Raw genomic sequence first — 27,533 nt, 5'->3', positions numbered from 1 at the left:
TTAGGTACCATGAATCAAAAGGGACTGCAATCAGCCGATTGGTCCATTGGTTAGAATAGTCTAATCGATTTGATCCCACATTTTGGAAAAAGAATGGGCTCTTATTAAAATTAGAGAGCGTGCTTTCAAAGCAATAAAAAGAATATTTAATAAATATGTAAGTTGATCATTAATCAGTAATGATCAAATTAAGTACTGTAAAAAGGTTAAATCGTTCGGAAAAAGACTCTAACTCTAGTTTATCTGTATACCATGCAAGAAGAGTTACGAAAAAAAGGAATCCATAAAAGCAAAATTATGTAGTTTGAGAATGTGTTCCTCAACTTTCTATTTTGGAAGTTCTAGAGCTCAACGAAATTTGAAGTTCTCTTAGTTGAGTCGTCTTAGGATTGCAACTCTCAAGCCATTTTTTTTCTTCTAAAAAATCATAATAAAAATTTGCTTGAATTGCATCTGCAAACCTCTAAGATTACACTTTTAATCTATCGAGCTATATTAAGGGAATCTCCCTCAATAATGAGATATTGAGATGATAGAACTGTCCATGGTTCTGCCAGCCGAACTTCTTTAAGAAGTTTCTATAACTTTTGACATTTGCCACACAAGTCTTTCTCTTCCGTAACCAAAGAAACCATCTAAGCTCTCCCTTTTCCGTTTGGTTGCTGGGTTTTTTTTTTTTCCCTAAGATTTATGTGAGAGAATATTTAGTGGTCACATCAGCTTTTTCTTGGTGACATCAGCAAAATCTTGTCTTGAAAATGGTGGTCTCTCTTTCTCTCTCTACCCTCTCTCTCCACTCATCATAATATCTTTCTCTAATTAATGTTTGTCCCCTCTTTTGTCTCCTACCTTTACCCACATAAATCCCAGGAAAGTTTAACTAAAAAATCTACAATGTTATCTTTAACAAAGTCATTAATTGGTCTTTAATTAAAAGATAGACTTTGGCTTTCCTGATGAATGATTTTGATGACCCCCAAATGGAGAGAGAGTAATTCTTTTCAATGAATAATTGGATGCACAAAACCTCATATATTCCCTACTCCTCGACCAGAGAGAGAGAGAGTAAAGATCCGGGCCCCATGAAGATAAACAAATATCTGCTGACATTTACTTATTTTTCTAATGGATTTGCTAGCGTCCATCGCAAAAGGTATTTTGCAGATGTCTGTCGCATGATGGAGCAGCCACCCACGCTCACTTTTCAGCATATTGTTTCTTCATTCACGACGTGGCTGCTCTGACATGCAGTAGACCATCTGTCAAATACCTTTTGCGAGGCTAGCTAATCCCTCAGTTGAAAGTTGAAAGTTGAAAACCACTTATTAATCGATCTATACCTTTCATTTGTTGGCCCCCACGATAGATTGGTCTTCTTCTCTAAGATATATAGTGGACCCATGTCTCATTGAAACTTTGAAAGTAAGGCTTATCAGATGAACGGCTAGGATCATCGGTGTACCCACGTACACTTTTCCACGGTATTTTCGGAAAATTTTCTTTCCAAAAGTACCCTCGTCTTATCGTCAAAACAAAAGGAGGGGGGTGCTAATACCAATTTTCATGCCACAATATCAAAAGTAACTCTATATATTTCGGCCGTGGTATTTCTCGTTTCTCTCTCGCATCGGGGTTCCTGCTCATTTGGTTTTCTGGGAAAGACAAGAAAAGAGGAGTTGAAGCAGCTTACCAGTTGGAAATCATGGCTGCATCCAAAGATGAATCTATTGTTCTCCAACATTCTTCTCGAGCAACCAGAGGGAAAAGGTAAGTAATCTCCGTTTCCATCTCCCTCCCCGATCTTTAATTCCCTCCATGGCTTTCTTAGCATCTTAGAGAAGTTTCAGGTTAAAAAACCCTAATTTTCGCATGGAAACTGATACCGGACGATAAGGAAACCCTAATTTTCTCAATGGAAACTGTGGTTTGAAATCACAATGTCTGTGATCGATCTAAATTCAGAAGTGTTCTGCCGGTATGTGAAATCGTAAAACTCGGAATTCGGTCTTATTCTTCATTTTTTTATTAAAAACTGTCATTGTTTTCCTAAGCTGAACTCGGCAAAGTTAAAACCTAACCGGTCTTGGGCTGGGTAGCTTGAAATATTAAAGCACTATAAAATGAGTCGGCTCGGTTGTGGCCCTTCTGAGACCATAAAAAACTCATTTGACTTGATCGAGTTGATAGAAAACTTGTGTCAACCATTCACTCGTCTGATTAGGTTTGGTTTTAACTTTAACAAGTTTGTGCCCATTAAAAGAGTAGGTAACGCCATCTCCACCAGCTTAAGCTTTTGGAGTAATTGTTTGTTTCGCATGGTACCAGAGCCATTGCCTGGGTTCAAAACTCTCTGATATTAAAAATCCATCTGTTGGCCAACCCAAAAAGAGGGGGCCACACGTGAGGGGGAGTGTTAAAGTGGAGAGAGTGATAAGGAAGGTGGCTGTAAGTGGGATCCTACACCTCCTGGGTTCCTGAAAATCAACTTCGACGGATCGAGCCTGGGTAATACTGGGCCTGCGGGGATTGGAGGTACTCAGGTACCACGCAAGGTTTAAAATTTCGGTTTCGGTACCGGTTTCGGACCTTGAAATTTCGAAATTTCTGTCGAAATCTGGTGCCAAAAAAAACAATATTTTATTCATTATTAAATTTCGGTGAAATATTAAATTAATATTAAAAAAAACAGATTTTTATGTCAAATTTCGGAAAAACCAAAATTTCGGCCGAAATAAATGACTATTTCGGGTTTGTGTGATTTCGGTGTTGGTAGATTTCGGTCGAAATTTAAAACCATGGTACCACGATATGGGCCTTTTCGGGTCTTATAGGCATGGGAGACTCCAACGAAGCGGAGATTAGAGCAGCTTTATAGGGTATCAGAATCTCTGATTCTATATACCTGAATAAGGTAATAGTGGAAGGGGACTCTCTTAACGTAATAGGTTGGCTTAAGGGAAGGAAGACTTTTCCCTGGCGATTCTCTGCTTGGATCGACAAGATAAGGGACATGATAGGAGAATCGGTTGTGGCATTTTAGCATGTCAAATGATCAGCAAATGACGAGGTGGACAATCTTGCTTGAGAAGGCATGGGAAGGCAAGAGTTGGAGATTTTCGATTTCCTCCACCTTAGAGGAAAGACTGTTCTAGCTTTTTCTTTCATTATGTGTTGCTTTTATTTTGCTCTTGTGGTCGACTTTCTCGGTCAGCTGTGTACTATGTTTCTTTTTTCTCTTTAACGGCTTAAGCTTTGGGAGTAATTTGTTTTTTCACACCCATGATCAATTCTTGAATGCTATAGCTTCTAAAAGTAGTTGACGTGTTGGAGGACCGAGCTGATGATTTGCATGACCACAACAGAGAAATTAGTTGAAGGAGTACAAGTGGCAGTGAGAATGCAATACAATAGTACCTAATACCTATCATCCATAAACAAATGTGCATATCGACGTTAACAACAACCATGGAAGCAAATTGAGGAGTATTGTTGGTAATAGGAAGAGGGAGATTTGGGATTTTACCATGGCCGAGATAACAGCTATAGATGTAGACCAATCGAAAACAATGCTTTCGAAATTGTCTATGGGAGAAATCCTAATCTTCTACTAGACTTGGTACCCTTGCTAATGCAGAGGCTGTGCCGAATAAAAAGAGATCCATGATCAAGTGTGGTAGAGATTAGCGAACAGTCATGCTAAATACAAAGGGCAAGCTAATAAGCATCAAAGATATCGGGAGTTTCATGAAGGGGATCTCTTTATGGTATATATGCCGAAAGAAAGATTTCCAGTTGGCACAACTTTTATATGCTTTGCTAATTATTAGTTATATCACTTTTTGTTGTTTTGTTTTTTATTTAATTACTTAAAATAGGGTGTTTTGGTCTTTTACTTTATGGATCATGTATATGGTGCATTCTGGGATTTTAAAACAATGTCGGGCCTAAGGATTTCTTCTCTATCCTCTTTTCATTTCATGTTTTCCTCTTTTGATCCTCTCTTTCCTGTCCCATTCTTCTATTTTTCTGTTCCCCTTTTTATGTGGTCACCACTTGAAATGTGCCCCAAAGTTTGAGGAAATTTCTTTTGAGGCCAAGGTTAACAAAGTGATATAAATGGTTGCACCATAGGTTTCCAGCTCATCAAGGTTTTTACTATAGTTTATCCTCTGACACATCTTTTTCTCATGAGTTCTCTCAATGGGCAATGTTCCTATATTTCTGTACTAGCCACACTTTTCGCTGTTAATTAAAACTTCCTTTATATATCTATTCTATTAGTAGAGATGCCAAAAATGGGTTGATTAGCTGATCCACTTATGCAACTGATTAATATTTTTATCTTTGTTAGGATGACCAAGTTGCTTGACGAGGAGATTGAAGAGGATGAACAATTTTGGAATCAGGATGCTCTTAAAGATGTAATCTATGAATTTCTTTCCGTCAAATGTAGATGTAATTTTTTAGTAATAGGCTACTTTTTTTCCTCTTGTACGTATTGCTTGCAGAAAGTTTTTCAATGTGAATTTCTGATCTAGGAGCATCTGTATTAGTAGAATGTACTACAATATGATATGTAATTTTATAAAGGAAAGTAAACTTCTCGATTTATTAAGAGGTTGTAATGGACTGTAGTTTGAAAAGGAAGTTTTAGAGCTCTACGATTTTTTTACCTTCATGATTATCTTTTTCTTTGATGTAATATAGTTTTTAGTCTGCTCATCTGACCAATTTACCATTCAAAAAATAAAAAATAAAAAAAAATTAAGAGGTGGTAATGGAATCATATCAAACAGGGCATAATTTGCAATCCAATCTAATCTTTCCCTTTAACTTATATTAGATGCTTCAATGAAGTAGCTATGCCAATTTTGTGGGATTAAAAAAGAAAAGACAAAGAAGAAGAAGATGAAAACCATTTCATTACTAAGTAGTGTAAGCATTGCTCTAGATGCATATTCCAACTTATAAGGGTAATACAATCAAACATTGCATGAAATCCCCTTATATGCATCCATAAAGCATGAAAAAAAGAATTAACAATTTCTTAGATTAAAGACAAAAATAACTGAAGTGTTCCCACCCTATCATTGTTCTACTTCATGTTTGCATTGGCAGCCCTGTCAATGCTGTAGGAATAAGATTATTGATTTTTTGTATTTGATTTGGTAGGAAGATTCCTCAAAGCTGTTACAACTCGAACGTGATATTTCCTGGCTCGCAATTACATTTCAATTAAATGTATTCTGGGGTTGATCTTGTTAATTGTTCTAAACTTTATGCCTCAACCTTGATTTTGTAGTTCAAACCCACTTACCTACCAAAAAATAGAGGAGTTATCATAAGTGAATTTCAGTGTATTGGTTATGTCTATTGCTTACCTTGTAAATGTTGTAGTTTCAACTCTCATCGACCACATCTTTTGTTAGGTGAGCTTCCTAGCTTGTTTATCAATTAAATAGTCAAGATTTCAAAGATCACATGTCCAACTCTTCTGATCCTCTTTTATGGTGATGGGTCGACCTAATGATCTCCATATCAGTTCTATATTCATTATAGCTAATTTGTCTATCACGGGTTTGATGAATCCAATGATCATGCTCCAATAATGATTGGAAGAAGCAAGCAACTACCTAAGAAGCCCAAATAGGTAAGTGAAGAAGTATTAGACATGAAAAAGGCATGTTCTTGTCAAGGTAACCACTATGGACGATCGCCAAGCGAAAGTACATGGATTTTAGATGAAGAAATAAGGCATCTAGATCCATCCATGCATCAACAGTACTTGAATGCTTTCTTGTCGGAATTGAGTTCTCTTCAGTCTTGGGGAGTTGATGCTAGAGCACTAGTTTAGTTGCTGCGGAAGAGCTAACATTGCAACTTTCTTTTCTTCATTCATTTTAGGGGTTAGACGACTTAAGTGGTTGGGACCATCAACTTGTCACTGCTTTAATAACTTAAGTAATAAGTCATTGCTTTACAATATAAATGATGGGTATCATCGACGTAAGTTACTGCTTTAGTGGTCTTTTGGTGCATCTGCACCCTAGAGATCGCTGACGCCCTAGGGATACACAAAGAAGACTTTACCCCCTAAGTAAATGCCACAAGCGTCAAGGGTTATGGCTTGCTTGTCTTTGTAGTCTATGAATATTATGTATGGAGTTTGAAGGAAAGTTGTGTGTTTGTGTCCGTGTGGGGGATGTGGGTTGTTGGGGAGAAAGGGCAACTCTTACAATGGGATTGCTTGAGATCTTTGGAGGAGTCTAAGTCCTTGGAAGTGAGTTGATGCAGTATGAGATCTTTGTGATTTGTAGAGCATGATTTTTTTTTTTTTTTTTTCATATGTGATGTGACCTGGCCTTTGTCTACATGTCATCCTTACAGATTTTCCATTTATTTAGTTTCTAGGGCTTTATATTTAATTATGCTGCTATTTTAGAGCCTATATGTGGGGCTTGTTTGCATCAACTGGGCCCCACAACACCTCCCACACATCCCATCACCTACGTTACCCATATTACCCTGAAGTGGTCGGTGCTTGTTTTATTATTAGGTTGGTGCATTTAAGTCATTAATCTAATGACTGAAGTTCCTTATATCCTATTGGCCATTGGAGTGGGCCTATCGCTAATACCACTTAAGCTTTATTTAAAGAGGCCAAGAGGAGACAAAAGCCCTAGTTTTTGAAGTGATTTTCTTGCAGCCCCCAAGGAGCAGCTACAAGTGTAGTTTCTCCCCCTCCTTTGACGCTAAAAGTAGAAAAATCTCTGCTCCTTTGTGCAATGTATCTTTTTCCGTCCATTTTCTCCCATTCTCTTCTATTTCTTCCTCTTTTCTTCTCCTTCTCTTCCTCTTCTGTCTTCATTCTTCCTTTCTTCCTTTCTTCCTCATTCTTTCTCTCCCCCAGTCTTTATGGTTTCCCACTTTCCCCCTCTATGATAGTCCCTTGACTGTTGTCGCAGTCTTGTTTGCTACCCTCTTTGCTGTCCTAGTCTCCCATCTTATTCCAATAGTCCTAGTGACTTAAGTTCCTTATGTCCCACTGGCCGTTGGAGTGGGCCAATCACTAAAACCAAAACCTTTATTTAAAGAGGCAAAGAGGGGAGAAAGCCCCTAGTTTTTTAACTGATTTTCGTGCAGCCCCAAGGAGCAGCCACAAGTGGACTTTCTCCACCTCCCTTGACGCAAAAAGTAGAAAAAATCTCTCCTCATTTGTGCAAGGTATCCTTCCCCCCTGCCTTTTCTCCCATTTTCTCTTATATTTCTTCCTCATTTCTTCTCTTTCTCTTCCTCTTTCTTCCATTCTTCCCCATTCCCTCTTTCCCCACCAATCTCTATGGTTTCCCCCTTTAAAATAGTTCCTTGACTGTTGTCGCAGTCTTGGCTGCTGCGATCCTCTTTTCCTATCACATTTCTCTCCTCTCTACGTCCTTTGTCGTCCTCTTCTCCCATCTTATTCCAACAGTCCATAGGACTGTTTCCAGAGCCATTCGTCATATCAACCCTTCATTTTATCTTCTGCAGCCTCGTGACTCCCTTCTTGCCTCAGCTTTTTTACATTGCTGTTCGGGGGTTTACGCCAGTGTTTAAAAACGCGGATGTGATGCGGAAGTCGGCCAAGAAAAATCCTTGTCGACTCGGCACGGACGCGGCCAAGAACGCGGTTGATGCGATCATAACTCGGGAGAGTCAAAGGAGTTTTTATTGACTCTGTAGGGCAAAATGCAGAATGCGGATGCGGTGCAACGTGGAATGCGGATGCAGTGCAACGTGGAACGCGGCTAGGGTAAAAGGGAGTCGACTCGGGAACGTTCTGAGTCGAGTCAACGAGTTTTTAAACTCTGGTTTACTCGGAAATATCAGTTAGAGCCAAGTCGTAGTTTATCCAGGTTGGTTTTTCTTTGAAAATATTGTTTTGTTTCTAGAAGATTGTCTTTAGCAAGTTTTTTTTTTATTTTTATTTTTTAGAGATAACGACGAATATATTATCGAAGGAAAAAATTGATAAGAGTGGCTGTGATTGCCCTTCCCCCAAAGAGTCCCTATTTACACTTTCTCTCAATAACCATGCACCATCTCATTGGCTTCCCTTAATATATTGGTGTAAACCTGGGGGTTCGCGGATAATTCCTGGGGGTTCGCGGATAATTATAGAGAACTTTAGGAGCAAAATGTATTAATTTTCAATGTTAACATAGTACCCTCAGCCCCCCTAAACAGATTAGTGTCTGAATATTAATCAATTCATGCTAGAAAATTTACTGAGATTTAAACCTTTGAGAAAATTCAACAATAAGCCTACAATTGTACACAAAGTCACAAACATACATTAAGAATAGTAGATGACACCGATCAACAGCAAATATATAAATATGGCAGCAACAATAAAAGGTCTCAAACGACGTCTAACAGGGATAAATAAATTCATGAATATTTGCTAAAGGTCGAGGGCTAGAGTACCAATGAGTCAAAAATCAGGTCTAATGGGCTGAAAATAACAAGATCAGATATTACCGGAAGGCAATCACGTCATCCACAGATCTCACGTAAACGAGGCCATGATGGCAGAGAAGCCATCTTATAGCAATTAATATATCTTTTGACCAATTAGAACATGAAAATTAGGAAAAATAACATTAAAAGCAAGTTATACTGGTTATTGTACATAGCACAGTCTTTCTATAATTCTATGTAGAAATTAAAAGCATATGTAGGAAAAAATTTATGGAAAGAGTCTACTTAAATTAGAAATCTTGTGTTTCTTGAATATTACATTGGCTAAAAAGAATCCTTCGAATAAAATTTGGTACCCGTGATTCTGATTGTGATTGCCCTTTGAATCTGATATCTGTTTGATAGTGACTTTGTCAATAGCTCTTAACAGCCAGTAAATGTAAAGCATAGTATTTTGAATTGTTACTAATAATGTCTACGAAGCATTGTTTAAAATATCCATATTGATTGTGGATGTCAAGGTATATGTGCATTATCATTTATAATTGCTGATCTGATCAGAAAAAGGCCAGGGAATTGGACAATATGGTCAAACCAGACTGCTTGCTAGTCGTTCTTTGATGCTCTGAAATTGTGGTGGTTTCGTAATGCTCTTTTTTGTGAAGACACCGAGTCATTTTTGATACTAAGAATTGAATTTTTATCGATTTCTCTTTTTTCTGTTACATGGTAATGTCTTTTTCAGGAAGAGGATGATGTTAATTATCAAGAAGAAGTGGAGGTGGCTGACGTGTTTGATAGTGACTTTGATGAAGATGTGAGTAGTTTACTCTCTCTGTTTTCTCTTCCGTCATACTACTTTTTTGCACTGTTAGTTCTATACAGTCCTTTGTGTCTAAGATGATGTGTATCTGCTAGTAGCATATCCTGAGTGTTCTAATTTCTCCATAATTATTTTTTCGAATGGTATTTGAATATGAAAATGGGAAAACTTTTCCTGCGCTCGAGTGCAGATAGCTTATCTGCGCTCGAGTGCAAAAAAAAAAATCATGTGGGCCCCACATTTTTGGGCCGATCCAAAGCATTCATTTGGAGGGCCCTTCCATAGATAGGTTGTGTACCAAAAATCAGATCCATAGGATCATCCTAACCCATCCAAAAGTGGAGGGAAAAAATGGGCAGTGTCTGCCCATTTTTTCTCTCCACTTTTGGATGGGTTAGGGTGATCCTATAAATCTTTTTTTTTGTGGACACCCTATCTAGGTAAGGGCCTTTCAAATGAATGCTTTGGATCACCCCAAAATTGTGGGCCCACCCTTTTTTTGCACTCGAGCTTATATGCGCTCGAGCGCAAGAACAGTTTTCTCAAATGAAAATATCTAATTCCTCCATAATTTACAATCAGCTTTTGTTATAATCAGGAACCTGAACCAGATGATGAAGTGGAAAATGTTGCAGATGACAGGTTTGACTTAGTTCAACATGGGTTCATTACTGAGAAGTTCATAGTGAGGTAGAGATTGACATCTTCACTCTTGCCATAGGGAGCGGGTGAAAAAGCGACTGATTTTTCCGGGAAAGCCAGTGACAAAGAAGAAAAACAAAAAGAAGGTCCTTTCAAAATTAGAGAGAATCCCTGAGGATGAAAAATCTTTGCAGGGACAGCAGTCTAACCTTCCTGAATGTCAGGACATTCCTGATGATTTAGAGGGTGAGCGAATAGTGAGGAAATCTACTAGAACTTCAGTCATTGTGAGGCAAGCTGAGAGAGATGCAATACGTGCAGCTTTGCAAGCATCCATGAAGGTTAGCTTTACTGCCAGGATTGTTTTTCCCATGACCTGGTTTCACACCTTTCCTTTCAGTAGAATAGCATTATTAGTTGATTCTTTCTGAAAGTTTTATTGATAATATTTGATGTGAATATGAATTACATACTTTTGTGGGTATCAAGTTTTGGATGTTCTTAAATTAACGCATAGACCAGTTAAAAATATTTGGAATAGCCTTGCCAAGTTACATATATGAGATGTCTATTCATTATTTCATTATTTGTGACTGTTTTGGTTTACAAGCACACATTTACAGCTTCTGTTTTCTGCCACATGCATGAGTGATGCCCTTATTTGCTAAGAAATTGTGTACCTTACAATATAATTGGGCCGGGTAAGGTTCTCTTGTGTGCCTTGCTATGTGGTGTCTTTTTTATTGTTTAGTCGTGGCTTATTGTTTTCTGTCTGTGTGATGGGTAAGTTGGCTTTGGCTTTGGAAGCATAATTTGATTTCTAACGTTCCATAGTTTGAGTTGAGAAGTCTATCAATTTGCATGCCTTCATTTTAATGCCAAAATGAGGTTTCTCTTTAGATGGAAGACTTGGCATATGGTTTTTCCCCGTATGGAAAATTAACTTGACAATCTTGGGTTTATTCTCAGAAAGTGCAATTATTAGCTGAAGAGAGGAGTTGCATACTCGATAATGCATGTCTTTCTTTATGTGGGAATGGTCTTCGAGGAAGCTGAAGAACTCCAGCTAGGAGGACTTAGAAAACAAAATCACAAAAGATTTTTTTTTTTCAAATTAAAACGTGTAATTTAGGGCTATATTGTATGACAATACATGAGAAATTCTCAGTAGGTTGGTCGAGTAAATTGCTTACTTTGTAAAAGTCACGGTTCCAAGGAGTTTTTATATGGTGTCGACACGTATATGAAAATACAGCTGGGCTCACATTATTTGATGACCCAAACCATGCATCATTTTAGAAACATCTACTATCGAGGGTTATGATCATCCTATGCAGATGATTTTCTGGGCAGCACTTATTTAAGTCGGGGCCTAGAAAATTAACGGTTTGGATCAGCCAATAATTTTGGCCCATCATTTTTTTTGCCGTACTTGCATGTACATGTGGACACCATATAAAAACCCCGGTTTCAAGTCCCATTATCCTACCTTTTACATATATATTTTTTAAAATTATTGAGAGAAATTTGAACTTAATGTGGATTACTTATAAATTTAGCTACTAATTCGAATTTATTTATTTTTTAATTTTTTTGATTTTTTCTATTATTTGCAAAAGTTTGTGGAAAAAGGTCTTGTAAATATTTAGTGACTTCATTCCACTAGTAGTGCACAATGAACACAGGCATATTCCCATACCAAATGTCAGCTGACCAAGTAACCTTTGTTGAACCTTATAGTACAGGTTTCTTTCATAAAAGGCTAATCACATGCATGATTATAAAACAACAATAACCAGATGATTTGATAGTGAAAATGTAAAGATTGGAGAATACAAAGATAAATATCCCAAAAAATCCTAAATCAACACGTAAGTTCATAATACATGAATAGGATAAATACTTGCATATTTACAGGGAAAACAATGAAAAACAGAGTAAAGAAAAGGTGAAAACAGCAAATAATAGCACAAAGTGACATAAATTAATGCATACATGCATTAAACCTGTACAGAGCATATATTTTCCAGTCACAAATGCATATGCATGAGGGAAAAAGAAAAAAATAATGGCAAAAAGTTGGAACATACCTTTAAATTCCAAAGCATCCCTAACTATTTGATCTGCACTTGAGAAGCACATATAGTTCTTTTCCATCACTCTCTCTGGTTTCATCATGTCTATCAAAGGAAACCCCCCTACAAGTATGACTAGAAATTCCCTGAAAAATCTGCAAGATTGGAAGAAAGATTAGAAAACAAGGATTGGTTGCTTTCTTGGATGGTACCCAGGTTGCATATGCGACTCGGCTGATTTGTGTGAAACAGAGATGCAGCAGAGATTCAATGTGAGTCGGTCATGTGAATTTTGAAGTGATTGAGTCCCTTGGGTTTTTACTCGGCTTCCAGAAAAAACTGAGTCAAATCGGCCAAGTTCCAATCTTTGGTAATTGTATGTAATAGGTGCTCTGCACATGTTCCTTGGATTTTGCAAATGGCTTTTTATCTCTGTGTTTCTTAAAACAACTTTATGTCAAAATAATTTCAAGCTTAAGAAATGTTGTATTCTGATCTGAACTGCATTCATCCTTTATATCCGTTCTTCAGCCTTTTAAGAGGAGAAAGGAGGGCGAAGAGAAGCGAATGAGCCAAGAGGAGATGCTTTTAGAAGCAGCCCAAACAGGTTCTGACCATAAGGCTGTTCAATACCTACTTCCCTAGATACAATAGAGAACATGCAAAAGCTGTAAATATTGAAAATTGACAAGAAAATTTCATTGCCTTTGACGCCAACTTACTGCAGAAATCATGAACTTGAGAAATTTGGAGCGTGTGTTAGCAAGGGAGGAAGAAGTTAAAAAAAGAGCAGTTGTGCATAAAGAAGTGTACAGTGGCCCTCAGATACGATATTCTTCAAGAGATGGCAAGTCTTTTCCTTGAGCACAATTTTCTTTCTTCCTTTCTTTCTTTGTTTTTTGAATTAAATTTCGCGCATATTACAACCTTTTCGGTACGGAAAATCAGCCCTCAGGCAAATCACAATCTTTTCGGTAGTAAAAATCAGCACAAACTGCAGGATTTATTGCGAATTTTTTGAGTTGATTTTCCCAATTGGACCCATTGAGCACACTTTTCTTGAGAAATTCTCAGTAGCAAATCGAAGGATTCAGATGTTGCTTCTGCTCCTTTTTTTTTTGTTCAAGGTTTATTTCATTCAGTTTGTTGTACTTGATGGTTGTTTCATTTTGGTCTTGAACACTGTATAGGTAAATCATTTCTGGAATTCAGCAAAGGGTTGTCATTTCAATCAGAGATTTGTACCACACCTGTCCCATGTAAGCACATGCAAATTCCTTTTACTGTTTTGAATTTTTTTCTCTGTTGGATCTTATACAGATAAATGGTTGTAGCACGCAATATATATAAATATTAGGTCACATCCTCTTTCATTATTTGTGCATAGTTGTTAAATTTAGTATGGCCTTCAGCACATCATATTTTTATCTCTCAGTGTATGCCGTATGATTTGCTTGAGGCATCAAATTACATTGAGCATGATGATTTATTCTGCATAATGACTTTAAATTTCCCAAGGCGCCATTTCAGTCCCAGTTCTATAAATATAACACAAGGCTAATTCTATTTTGTCAAATAAAAATGAATTCATAATGTTTATTTTGCTCTCTCTTTGAGGCTATTAAGTTTGTGAATAAGGATAATTAATTCCCGAGGGTGTCCTTTCTCAAGGTTGAGTAGGCGATGGCTTTTAAGCGGAGGCTGTGAAGATTTAATGGGGCCATGAGTGTCTAAGTAGAATGGATTTGAAGATAAAGGATATAAGGACTGAGAGAAAGAGAAGACGAATTTTGGAGAAAGAGTCCAACTGAAATTTCATGACCTTTCTCCTCTCCAATATTTATTAAGTGAATCGTAAATCAAATTGTGTCATTGCTCTTCCACATGCACATACCTAACCCCCTACAACCTGTATACACCATAAACCATAGACATCATATCAATAGTCTGGAGCCTGCTCTGAAGATGGTTATAACTCAACTCAACTCAACTAAGCCTTTGTCCCAAACTAGTTGGGGTTGGCTTCCTCTGAAGATGCTTAGAAATCATAATTTTTTGATGTACTTGAATTTTGAAAAACATATAAAGAAAAGATTACATAAATAATGTACTTGAATTTTGAAAAAAAAAACATATGAAGAAAATATTACATAAACGTTCCTATAGCGCGCCCATAGATTGTTCTAGATGCCCACGCTTCCCTGCCCCTTCACCCGTTTCATGCTTCTAAGGTCACAGGCTACCGTCAAGCTTCTATAATCACTGCGAAAAAACAACAAGGTATCCCTTTCCTCTTCTTCGATCAGAAACTTGTCTTCTCTTTGTCGTTGGGTAAAAAGGAGAGGAAAGAAAACCCAACCCATAATCTCTTAGGCTTTATAAAAACGAGTAATATCAGCACTGACAACACTCTTTTCATTTTACTCTTTTTTAACCGGCTATCAAAGGCTATAAAATGAGGAGAGTGGTGTCATTATCAAAATATGGTGGAATGAAAAGAAATATTACAAATGGAAGTGCTTATCAGATAGGTGACTGTTTGTAATGCGTATAACAAAATATATATTAGTCCCTTTTTATAAATTATAACTATCTATTTATTCAGCACTACCTTATTTTGATAATGCAATATATTGTTCCAAACATGACGACAAAGTATGTCACTAGGTGTTCGATGTATTTACACTTATTCTAGCATCTTTTGAAGCTTCATCTTACATTTCTATTATTTTTATTTTTTTTAATGGTAACAGAATTCATTAAAAGAAGACTGAGAAGGTCCCCCTTCAATTACAAAGACGCACATATAAGCCAAGAAAGACAGATACAACCCCGCAATATATTAGGGAGGTAAAAAATCAAAAAGCTCTAAAACCTGCTTAGAAACTCCATCTTTTGCTAGCTTATCTGCCATAGCGTTAACAGATCTTCTCACATGCTGATATATAACCGAAAGCCCTTCCGATAGGTCTTTTATCTCATCAAAGAAATGAAGAAATCTCCACGGAGGAATCAAAGAGCTCCTGAGCCATCTTATAACGTTAAGCGAATCACCCTCTACAATACAACTGCCTAACCTATTCCTTTCCAAACTCAGAACGCCTTGGTGAACTGCTCTTACCTCTGCTTCACTCGAATCTGCTGTTCTGATTGGACCAGAAAAAGCCTGAACGACCTCTCTGGCACTGTCTCTCAGGACACCACCGATCCCAGCAGGGCCAGGATTACCCAAACTGGAGCCATCGAAATTTAACTTTATTAGCCCCTCAGAAGGAGGACGCCAGACCTGAGTAGTAACCATAATATTTTCCTTACTATTGCATACTACTCTCCATCCCTCCCACAGCTCGAAAGCCGAAACAAATTGGAAAAGCGGAAGAGCCCGAGCCCGAGCCCAAGAGATAGTTAACGCAATGGCCTTGATAAATAAAAAATAAGAAAATATAGATTTACCTTCAAATACTCTATTATTCCTTCCGATCCACAGAACCCACAATGTGGCTATCAATGAAAGCCACCATAAAACTTTTCCTTTTTTCCTCCATGGATTACATGGCCAGCTTTCAAATAATTCTTTAAGAGAGGAGGGAAAAACCCAATTCATTCCAAACCTTGCTAGAATCCTTCCCCATACCTCTCGAGCAACTTTGCAATGGATGAATAAGTGATCTACCGACTCTCCTGATTCGATACACAAAGCACAATGATCAATAATTATCATATTCCTCTTTCTCAGAAAGTCCACCGTTTGGATCCTATTGCCTATTGCTGACCAGCCAAAGAAACAAACTCTTGGAGGAGCCTTGATTTTCCACACCCTTGCTGTCAATGGATTTTCCTGGTAAGGAATCAGGCTCTTATAAAAAGACTTAACTGAAAAGAAACCGGATGAATCTAAAACCCAAATCCTTTTATCCACCCCTGATAAACTGATGTAATTCTGTTGAAGGACCTGGAAGAAATTGAGCACCGAAGGCATTTCTCTATCAAAGAAATTCCTTCTAAAAAGAGGTTTCCATATAACTTTACCAGCTATTCTCTCATAACAATCTTTCACTAACGCTGACTTATCATCAGCAACTAAGAAGAGGTCAGGGAATAACTCTTTCAAGGGGGAACTAGAGCACCATCGCATGGACCAAAAGGAAATCCTGTCGCCAGAATACACTCTATATCTAACACCTCGATCAAAAACGGAATTTAGGCAGAGAATATCCCTCCAAATTGTATTATTTGCATAGGTAGAGAATTTAGGCAGAGAATACACTCTATATCTAACACTTCTTACATTTCTATTATTTGCATATGTTTCCATATATTTCCGCAATTTTACTTGATTTCTACCAACATTTTCAACCAGAACCAAAATGTTTCCATTTCCACAATGACCGAAATACATAGCAAAACCGACATTCTAATCCTTTCTTGTGTTAACAAAGTGTTTTGGGGGCACATTGTAACAAGTTTATCTTTTCTAGCTGCAGTTATTGAATAGTTAGATTGTTAATGCAATTTTAACTACTTTTGCAGATCCTGAGAAGGCTATATGTGTTGTTACTGCACTGGCTGCCAAGTATGTCATCTTTGTCAATAGGGATGGTCAAATTTTCTGTATGTATGGTTGAAATATCACTGGCATTAGAGAATTGCTAGATAATCATTCTTGAACATTTTATCAACAATTTTGTGCATGGTTCTTCTTCTACTTTAGTGAAGGTGGTGTTAATCAAAAACAATATTTTACTGCTCCCTTTTAACTCTGCATTTACATTCTATTTGATAACCAAATTATTTATTTATCATTTATTTCACACATTTTACTCCAGCCTTTAAATTCAGTTCAGCATATTCTTCCTTGCAGTGGTGGAAAATGTGCCTCGTGGTTGTCTAGAACCATATTTGGGGTGCAATATAATTATATCATTTGATTTTTCTATTCAATAACAAGTGACTAAAAGTTAGATATAATACTGACAAAAAAAAATTATAAAACAAAAGACAGAATATAAATATTCATGGGATGTCTGGTGCACGAGAGAATTTATTCAACATATAATAAGGGTTTATGGGTATGGTGAAATATAATCAATACTCTTGGAATGTGCCATATCATGCAGGCCTGTTTAGTGTTTTATATATGGAGTTCGACTTGTATTTGTTCTGTTTTGGAGCTGTTCTCTGTTTGTGTGTTGCTAGCCTAAATATTCATTTGAGCTGATGCATTTCAGTTTGTATTTCTCTATCCCTTATGGTCTGTTTTGTTTATTGTCTGTGTTCAAGCAAATTTCATCACGTGTAGTAAGAAGGGAAATACATGCACGCAATGGAAAATGACATTACTTCCTCCCTCGGGTTTTTTTTATCTCATTAATTTCAAGTGATTATGGCTACAACCCGTCTGCTCTGAAGACAGTTAATTTCATTTTTTGGATAACAGAAAACTATCTTTAATTATCAGTCATGCAGTCCTAAGAAAACTTCCAATGTTGAGAATATAGCTTTTGTTTTTTGAAGATGGATTTTATATATATAAAGTGTGAAAGAGGAAAAAAAGCAACAAAACCTACAAACAATGCATCTAATGCCACAACATCAAAATTCACCAAGTGATTGCTGGAAGAGTTTCCTCCTTATGAATATGGGAGGAGCACACAATACAACTCAATAAGTCAAATATCTCTTGGAATAGGGCGTGAAATCTCCGTGGAGGGGAGGTCTCCATTCTATGCCATCAGATTGTGTTAAAGGGAATCATGCTGCTTTGAAGCTCCAATCTTTGAAACCAACATGATGCCATGCCACACACATTACGAAGGTCTGCCTCGGGCGCATAACTATCTACACAAGGGCCTGCAAAGGAGAGGATAACCCTAGAATTAGGAGGTTTGACCATGGGGGAGAACTCCTCATTGATCTGAATCATATTATAAATAATAGCATGTGCCGAGACCCCGTCAAACCATTTATTTATTTTGAAGTTCACTCAGAAACTTCAATGATAATCTAGTTTATGATTTTACCAATTGAATTAAATTTGTTATTAAAATTTCTCTCATGCCTTTCTTTTTACATCATCCGTTGTTATGAGTCTCCACCATTGTTATTTAATATATTGTTAAATTTGCCCATTGTTATTGAACAGTCTCCACCACCACTAGCCTCAAGGTATCATTATGAGTTACTAACATTCTGAATTTCAAGACCTCCAGCAGACTGAGAATGACACATAACATCCCAGTTAATCAGATTAAGTTTCATGAAAATCACATCACTGGTCCATAAAAAATTACAAAATTAAATTAATTATTTTCAGCTGAGGGGAATCATATAGAAGGATAAGAAATAGGTAGGGATGCTAACAAGAGAAACCTTTAACAGAGTAATCCTACCTGGGAGGGAAAGATATTTTCTTTTCTAAGAATCGAGACAGGATTTGATCCTTTCTATCACAAGATCTCAATAATGGGACAGAGGTTACCAACTTTAAGATGGCATCCCGTGGTATTTTTTTTGGCAAGGTGGTCACAGAAAAATCGAGGACAATGACAATGGGATCTATCTCTGAGATATCGAGACTATTACCGTACACGTTAGATTTACTTTGATTAATCGTTTGAACAATAGTTTCTTCAATGAGTGAGATCAAAACACCGATCCTAGTAGCAAGCGATAAAGAAGCCTCTACAACGACAGTCATGCATCAGTATACTGAAGATGGAAAATCACCAAGGCAAGCAGCACCAACAAGGAATTCCGAATCAGCTGTTCTAGGGATAATGAATTCAATATCTTTAACCAACAGTGAACAGAAAAAGAAACATGGTATCACTTGCCTCTGACACCTCTGGAAATACCAAATTGGCCAAATTGACCCCCATTAATAAATATGGAGAAATGGACAGACAGAGTACACCATTCAATCCACTTTCTCCACTTAAGACCAAAACCCATTTTCTGTGTAAGGTCTACATAAGATGAGGCCACTCAATTCTACATAAACTTTCTCAAGATCCAACTTAAGAAACATAACATGAGAGCAAGTAGATTTTGTAGAATCAATAACTTCATTGGCTACCACAATTCCATCGAGAATTTGATGAGTGAAGACAAAACCACTCTAGTTGGAAGCGACCAATAATAGCATAACTTGCTGGAGTGTTAAAGATAGAACCTTAAATGTAATTTTATATAAACTATCGATCGGAGTAATAGGTCTAAGCTTATTGATATCCTCTGCATTCGATGAAAGATGCATTGAAGGCATCTGAGTTGCGATTCAAGAGGTGATGCTTCCTCCTCAGAGGTTTGAGGCATATCCCCGAATATCCATGATATGCATTGCCATTCAGTTTGGAACATTTTTTGAAAATATTTCACCATTTTCTCCTCCGCTGAAAGCGGGATTGACTCCTGTTTCCTATCTAAAATATCAATCTCCTCCTCGATTATAATCTTTCGAATTGCGTGATTATTAAAGTGAACCGCATTCCAGGAACCTCATTCTGAGCGCGAAGAGTCCCTTTCAGTGCTTTAAGCTTACGAAAGAGGCCTTTAAGCTTATGAAAGAGGCTGACCCCAAGGGTCACTCATAGGTGGAGGAGGACCACCAATTGGTCACACAAACGGTTTGAACTCGCTATTCGGTAACCAAATTTTTTCAAACCTAAAGGGTGCCGACCTTCACAGGTCAGCCTTCAATTTAAAGATGATCGACGCATGATCCGTTATAGGATGGAACAGCAATCTTTTAAAAGACCTAGGGGAAGCGTTCTTTCCAATCCGGAGAAATTAGGAATCTATTTAATTGACACAGGATTGGATGTTTCTCTATTGGTCCACATAAATAATTCCCCCCCACGGCAGAGAAAGGTCGATGAGGTCATGGTTGGAGACAACATCAGAGTATCTAGTTATCGCATGAGATACACAAAGTACTGAATATCTCTTCAGGCCAGCTTACCACATTGGAATCTCTAGCCACCCATCACCCACCATGAAATCCAGATCTGACATTGTCAAGTTTGGCCAAGAATAGGGGTCAATGATTAACTACTCTGAAATTTACCACTCATGAATCATCATACCACTTTGAAGACAAGTGGGCTCCCACAATACCCATAAACCCTTGACTAAACCTTGAGACAGGAGGATGGCTATGAATATCCTTGATAGAGGTCAATTTGAGCTTAGTTTCCATAATCAAAGCCACATCCGTCTTGACCGAATAGATAAATCCCTAACTGAAGATTTTCTATTTAGTTCCATAATTTGCATTCAATACAAGGTCGGTCAACTCCCTAGTGCTCTCCTTAACAGACTTGGTAGAATTCTTACCCAATCTACCAATAGATTTTGCACTAGAGCTATTTTTAGGAACCGCAACTCCAAGATTGGAGGCCCATTCAGAAACCAAACAAACATTAAGAGTGTTGCTTGCCGAGTCTGATGGATTGGTTGTGCTATTTTACGAGAATATAAACTCATTAAGCTCCAAAAGGTTCTCTTGATTAACCTTGCAAACCCCAGGGTTTGCACTAAGTTGGCATCAGAGCTAAGTTCGCATCAATTTAGTATCAGAGCTAGGTTTGCATCATGGAGCCATTGTAGACTGTCATTGCAGTATATTGCTTACATGGCCCAAGTCTATACTTCAAGCCTGTTTATAGGGACATCCCCATGTGGTTGTAACAATTTACAATAATTCTGTAATACTTTGAGAGATTTGGTGAATGTTCTTCCACCTCTGTCAGACTGCTGTTGCGGTATTGCTTTAGCCCAAGTCTACTGCACGTCTGCAAGCATGTTTATAGGGACATCCCCATGTGGTGGTAGCAATTTACAATTTTCTCATTTATCATTCAGTAATACTTTGATAAATTTGGTGAAAATTCTTCCACTGATGCTCTTCCCTTCATCCCCCCTACACCAACAATCCCGAAGCTAAAAAAAAAGGACGTGAGGAATATTATTGATTTTATTGTGTTTTTTTATTGACTATATGTGAAGAAATTTTGCTTGATATGATCCTGTTCTTGGATGATGGGGTTTCATAAATAGAATGACCTCTCTTTACAGGTAAAATTATCATTCAATTGTTTAGTGCTTGATGTTGCAGGTATCGTGACCCCAAGACAGGATTACCTTATGCAACAAAAGAAGCCTTCAAAATTATTCGGGAACGGTAAACCTTGATCAGTTGCCCTTTTAGCATTCTATCTTAATTTTGCTGGAATACTATGACAATCTCTTGTTTGCTTTGATTTTGGTTTTTCCATGTTTGTATCATTTGCCTTTTCTTTTCGGATTTGATCATTCACTCTTGTATCTTTACAATGAACAATATTTGTGTGGTCATTTGTACAATTGCCACATGAGGCATCTTGTTTGTGAACCATCTTTTGGAATTGGTTTTGCAATTTTCCTAGGATTGTGTTTTTGCAAGTGTTAAATTGATAGCCATGATTACTGTTAGTTTTTTTTAATCATAATAGTAATAGTAAGAATATTATTAGTATACTTTTTTTTCCTTCTCTCTAAATGTGGCTCAAGTGACTGGAAATTGGCAAGGTTGAGAAACAGTTAACTCTTTTAGTTTCCATTTGGATCTAATAAAAAAGATATTATGGAAAAAATCATAAAAAAAATTCCATGGAGAAAATAGTTCCAGGGTCTTGTAGGACTGCAGTTTTTCCTAGAGAACATGGAATTGGAAAATGCGCTAGCCAAGTGCCAAACATTGATAAAATCATTTTATATGGAAAAAAAATTCAAGATAAATTTCTGTGCATTGAAAGGACACCTAAATTTATTAGTATATCTGTGCTTGCCATTTTGCAATAACGTTGGTTTCATACTCTTCTAGTTGACGGGATCATAGTATGACTGTGTCCTCTGTTAAACGATGGTGCTAGCCAGAGTATACAAAGGCATTGACTGGATCATTCTGTAGTTCTGATAGGTGTTCTATTTGGATCGCATGTTCACAGATTATTTTTCTAGCTCTGCTATTTTTATAACAACTATAAGATTGGTTGCCCTGCTCTGTCCATCTCTACAATTTTAAGAATCACAATAATGCGCCTCCGCTTGTCTTATAGAGTGACCAATTCCAAACATTAAAAAAAAAATGAGAAATAGTATGATCAATTCCTAGCGTAGAAAGGAGCCAATGTTCATTGACTTTCTTATCTCTCGATCTTCTTCAAGTACAATATGATTGTGCTTCATTTTGAATTTTCTATTTGCATGGAGTTATGTCAATTTTTCTTCATTTAATTGTGTAGAATGGATAATTTCTGTTAAAAAAGAAGAAGAAAAGAATGGATAATCATGTTGAAAAATCAGTGGTTCCTATTCCTTACTATGTTTTCCTTCAATTGTTAACAGCATGGCAGGTAAGGTTAGCAGAGGCAAAAATATTATCAGCTGTTAATAGTGCCAATTTGCATTGACATTTTGATTTTAGAGATGATATGAGTTTTTCTGTCATTGTAGTTTCCAAATGGTATATATATTGCTTGGATTTTTTTGGTAATGTCCTGGAAAAATGTTTGCACCTCCTATTTTTCACCCTTTTTCAGTTTTCTAATACCCTTTTATTTCTGTGACTTGTGTCATAGTAGATTGAGTGCTGCTATGGAGACCGAGAGTGAGCCGAACAAATCCCCACATGCCACATGGCATGGGAGGGGTAGTTTTGCCGTTTAGGGGGAAAATCCAAAATAAGGGAACGAGATATGGGAAAATCAATTTGTTTGGCTCCACTCCTGGTCCCCAACTCGGTTACCATATCGTTATTCTAGTATATTATATTTAGTTGGCCTCCAACTCTTTGTTGTTCTTACAGTTTTTCTCAAGAGGAAAACAATCGGGCAAAAATGGAAAAGATGGATATGGGCTATCTATTCGAATCGATTTCGGGGCAAGGATTTTTGGTCAGGCGGAAAAGATCTAGAGCTACAAATACAGCTGAAAGTTTGGATTTGCGATTAGGAGCCCGCTTTCTGAGGATTCCTGTTCTTCAAAACCATGCACTGGATTAACTGTCCAAGGTCAGGAGGTATGTAGAATTATCTTTTTGTGTTGCAAGATCTTTTTTTTTTTTTTTGTTTAGTTCGAACTCGAGGGATAATACGTGAGGGACTATCTCTGATATCTACTTCCATTCTTAGATTAATTTGATCCTAGTATGCAGGTTTCTGATTTATGGTTTGGAGGGCTGTAATATTGCCGATACTGAGAAAACATCTATATTTAGCTCTGATGCGTAGATAAATAATCAGCATACTCTCTAGAGAAGTTCCTCATACATACAAATACAATGATAGGTGATCTATATAGCAGACAGTTATATTATCGATGACTTCCGATACCTGGAGCTTTGTAACAAAGGCCATCCATTTTAAAAGCAACGTTGATTGGACATATATTAGTAACAAACCTAAAAATATCTTGCATTGTTGTTCTACTCATATAGTAGTAGTTTGAAGATATTTTTATTCAACGAAAACGAGGGGCCTATTAAGTAGCAGCAATCCTTTTTTTATTTTTATTTTACCATTTATATGCAGGGTCAAATAGTGCAACCAGGATTATCTGATCGGTGTGGTTTTTGCATCGCAGCCATCCATGGAAGGGTGTGATATGCTCATATTAGCATACACGCTTTTTATATGGTGGACACATAAACAGGACACCAGTTGTGATGGAGATTGCACAGTGAACCAGTCCTCTTTTATTTATTTAGATATAATTTCTGCACATGTTTTCTGAACTAATATCTATAGGTGACAGTATGTGCATTATTGGGTCTTCATTATTGCATCATTGGGCACTTTTTGTCTCTGTTATGTATTCTTATATCTTCAGTAATACAGAGTATACACACCAAAAGTGTTGATGTAAACGTGCAGAGTAGAGAAATTGTTCACCAGTTCTGATTACTTAACTTCTTCCAGGTCTTGAGTTAGTCCCTCAGTGCCCGGTGATGTGATTCTTTGTCTTATTGATCGATAAACAGGCAAGATGGAAAGTCACTGCCATTAGTGCCATACACCATGGAAGAAGTTCGCACATGTTTGGATTGAGGTACTCTTAAGGCAGTCCATTTAAGCTGAAGTATGATTGTGGAGTTTCTTTTACCCTATACCTGGTTCCATAATGTGAATTAATGTCTAATTGGGTTTTTCTACTTTATATGCACACTCTAATATTTTTTAATTGGAACTGCAAGTTAGGCCTTATTCTTTAAGATTGTACGTTCTAATAATCGACTATAAAATATCCAACGAACAGGACCTTAGCGGACGTTTGGATATCATCATTTTTAAATCCTAGATTGAAGAAAGCTGGATTATTCTATAACAAGACTACATAAATGAAGGGCCTAGTATCATCTGATCAAGGTGTTCTTCAACGCAAATCAAATATTTGTCTCCTCCCTGTTGACTACTGAGACCAGCGACTTTTATTTTAGCATTTTTAAGACTTGTGTCATTTGTCTTTTAGGATAGAGCCTAGCAAGTAGCAACATTAAATTGAGGCTCTAATAAGTAACAAGGGTTTTTATATGGTGCCAAGCCTCAAGTTCCATGAAAGCGGTGTTAGCGGTACCACCCTTGATATTTGATCCAATAGCTTTTTAAAAGGCTGTTGTTGGATCAAATATCAATCAAGCGTGGTACGTTTGATGTACCACCTACCTTCATGGGACTTGCCACTCTGGCACCATTTAGTTTCTCTAGGTTACGGGGTTTTTTATGATGCGAGGTATCACCCTTGACATTTGATCCAACAGCAGCTCATTTTTTAAGAGGTTGTTATTGGATTAAATATTAAGATTGTACGTTTGGCGTACCACCTTTACGGGACTTGACACTCACACCATATAATTTCTCTAAGGTTACGAGAGAGAAAGCGAAAGACAGAAAAGAAGAAGAAAGAGGGTTTCTTCTTGGGGTGTCTTCTCATGTTTTCTCTTAATTTTTCTCGGGGTTTTCTCTTGTATTGCTCTTGGTGTACGGTCTTGGGTGAGATAAGCAAGGAAAGGGTTGTGAGTTTGGGATTAATTTATTGTAATCATTTTATATTATTTTTCTCATATTGAAGGTCTTGTTTCTCGTTCGTGGATGTAGGCTTAGATGAACCACGTAAATCTAGATGATCATCTTGGGGCTCGTGTTTATTTCTACATTTTCATTAGCTTGTACACGATCGGATCGGATTTGCTAGGTGGATTTTCTCAACAATTAAGAAAATTAAAAGGATAATGTAAATTTGTAAAAGGATGAAATTTGATTCACAAGCAGACAAAAGTCAAAAAAAATGATTAGAGGTTAAACAACAAGCTATTCCATAAGCTTAAGTTGTTGGAGAAAGCATCATTTAATCTTTTATACTATAACACTTCCCCCTCACGTGTGGCCCCTCTTTTAAGGGTTAGCCTACACGTGGCATCACATATGGATTTCTAACAGCAAGGAGTTTTGAATATATGTGGATTTTTAATAGCAAGGAGTTTTGAACCCAAGGCAGTTGGCAGTTGCTCTATTGATCTGAATGACAACCAAAGGCCGGCCAATTGGTGTTCAGATGGTTTTGAGATCAACTTGATCGGATGTTCCTACGCCGTTGATCCCTCAGGCCTCAACGGCTCAATTAAACCTCATTTAGGGTCCCACCAAGAAAAGAGAAATTGTTGATTTTTTTACAGGGGAATTGCTATATTCATCCCCTTTCCTTCCTCGGGCCACCCGCAATGTATTTATTAGTTTATTACTACTCTTTTTAAGACCAGTAAAGGGTTGCCCGGGGAAGAAAAGGGGAAGAATTTTTTTAACAACCCTCACCTTTGCATGTGAAGGAAGGGATCCCTTTTTCACAGAATTAGGGTTTCTCGCCTCGAGAAAAATGTTGCAGAACGGTAAATTGATGCCGAATCTAGATCAGCAGAGCACCAAAGTTCTAAATCTTACCGTCCTTCAGAGAATCGATCCCTTCGTCGAAGAGATTCTCATCACGGCAGCACATGTCACCTTCTACGAGTTCAACATCGAGCTCAATCAATGGGTTCGTTCTCCGTTTCTCATCTTCTATTTGCATCAATTTCTCATTTTTTCTTCAATCTATTCATATTTTTTTATTTTCGCAGAGTCGCAAGGATGTCGAAGGATCGCTCTTCGTTGTCAAAAGGTGAGGATTTCTGTTTTTTATCGCGTAAATCGTATTTCGGGTTAAGATCTGTGATTGAGTATCAAATTTTTGTTTTTATGTTCACCTTGTTTATTTCTCTATTGGCACGATTTTTTTCTTCAGTTTGGCTCTTTTTTTAGCTTGATTTGGTTAGGAATTGGGGAATTTGGGTTCTAGGGTTAGGGTTTTGATGTTTGCAATCCGAGCAATTGTTTTGTTTGTCGATCTTTGGGGAATTTGGGTTCTAGGGCTTGATTTTTATAGTTTCAGTTTGAGCAATGATCCAATGCAATTCGTTCCCACCATATAATATGGTGCAGTTCTCATGCATTGCATGCATCGTGTGATGTTCATAGGTCAGCACGGTTAATTGGGTGTGTGCCTCTACAGTTAAAATCATCTTGTCAGTGTGCTTCCTTGTACTGTGGATCATCAATGTTGAAGAGTGATCCAGTGCATATTCTTTGCTTTATTTTGTTGTCATCACACGCACACAAAGTTATATTAAAGGGTCCAATTTTACAAAGAAATCATGTTGTTTTTGCAGGAATACTCAACCCCGATTCCAGTTCATTGTTATGAACCGGCGCAACACAGGTGTGGATTCATGCTCTATTGGATCATTTATTTATTTCTTTCTGTTTGACTTTAAGGGGGCAATAGTTCTAGGGAAATGATGTCTGCACTCCATAGTTTTTATAATGACACTCTTCTCTCTCTCTCTCTCTCTCTCTCTCTCTCTCTCTCTCTCTCTCTCTCTCTCTCTGTGTGTGTGTGTGTGTGTGAAAATAACACTCTTCACAAAAATTGTGGATTTTACTTTCGTTAGTGTTTGTTGCTGTGAATTCCTGTTCATTTGACCTAATGATAGAAGGATCCTTTTTGTTTTAGTGATTTTGATAAGAACTCACGATACAATCTTTGAAAAGTAGAAAGGATTTATAGAATTTGATTTTAGTACAGTTGGAATTTTCTCTGATGGCTTTAAACTATGTAAGAGATGGTCTCCTATAGGCGAGGTGGATCTTGCCATTCAAAAAAAAAAAAAAAGGCAAGGTGGATCTATTTTGTAAGGCGGCAATATCTTGTGTAAGGCAGCTCTAAAAGAGAATTACAATAAGATCATCATCAGATCAAATGGAGACAACAATCCATATCTAACTTGATGAAGTAGGGTGACAAGAACATAACATATTTTCACAGCATTACCAATGCTAGAAGGAGGTCCAATCACATACATCCGTTATATCAATTGGTCCACGAGCGATAATCCTATACTGACAAGAGATTACATTTCATTTGATCGACGTGGCTACCATTAAGGAGCTGGAGCATGCATTCTCAAA

The 27,533-nt window shown here is 37.3% G+C and overlaps 2 protein-coding genes across 10 annotated transcripts in view; both read left to right on the top strand.

Annotated features, from left to right (window-relative positions):
- Positions 1–1,609: 1,609 nt before the first annotated feature.
- SWC2 (DNA binding protein SWC2) lies at positions 1,610–24,247 on the top strand. 8 transcript variants are annotated; one of them, XM_077379576.1, is made up of 13 exons: positions 1,610–1,767; positions 4,352–4,421; positions 9,203–9,274; positions 9,879–9,922; positions 10,002–10,263; positions 12,529–12,604; positions 12,725–12,844; positions 13,188–13,256; positions 16,528–16,570; positions 21,113–21,178; positions 22,492–22,527; positions 22,844–23,048; positions 23,955–24,247. In XM_077379576.1, exons 1-12 carry the CDS (start codon positions 1,703–1,705, stop codon positions 23,037–23,039), a joined length of 1,119 nt encoding a protein of 372 aa, XP_077235691.1. In that variant the 5' UTR covers positions 1,610–1,702; the 3' UTR covers positions 23,040–23,048; positions 23,955–24,247. The 8 variants fall into 8 exon arrangements, with proteins under 8 accessions (XP_077235691.1, XP_077235687.1, XP_077235692.1 ...); XM_077379572.1 differs by having other exon boundaries at positions 22,844–23,056; XM_077379577.1 differs by lacking the exon at positions 23,955–24,247 and adding an exon at positions 23,620–23,841.
- A 1,490-nt stretch (positions 24,248–25,737) lies between these two features.
- Positions 25,738–27,533, top strand: part of DCP1 (decapping 1) — a 32,300-nt gene continuing 30,504 nt past the window's right edge. The window contains exons 1-3 of one of the 2 annotated variants that reach the window (XM_077379571.1): positions 25,738–26,064; positions 26,147–26,187; positions 26,735–26,784. In XM_077379571.1, the coding sequence (XP_077235686.1) occupies positions 25,906–26,064; positions 26,147–26,187; positions 26,735–26,784 (250 nt within the window). In that variant the 5' untranslated portion in view covers positions 25,738–25,905. The remainder of the gene's footprint in view (positions 26,065–26,146; positions 26,188–26,734; positions 26,785–27,533) is intronic. The other variant, XM_077379570.1, reaches the window with a different exon arrangement.

Source organism: Tasmannia lanceolata, unplaced genomic scaffold (genome assembly GCF_043159265.1).
Source record: "Tasmannia lanceolata isolate RefF3 unplaced genomic scaffold, GAP_Taslan_0.1 ptg000005l, whole genome shotgun sequence".
NCBI lineage: Eukaryota > Viridiplantae > Streptophyta > Magnoliopsida > Canellales > Winteraceae > Tasmannia > Tasmannia lanceolata.
This window is presented reverse-complemented; position numbering and strand designations above follow the sequence as displayed.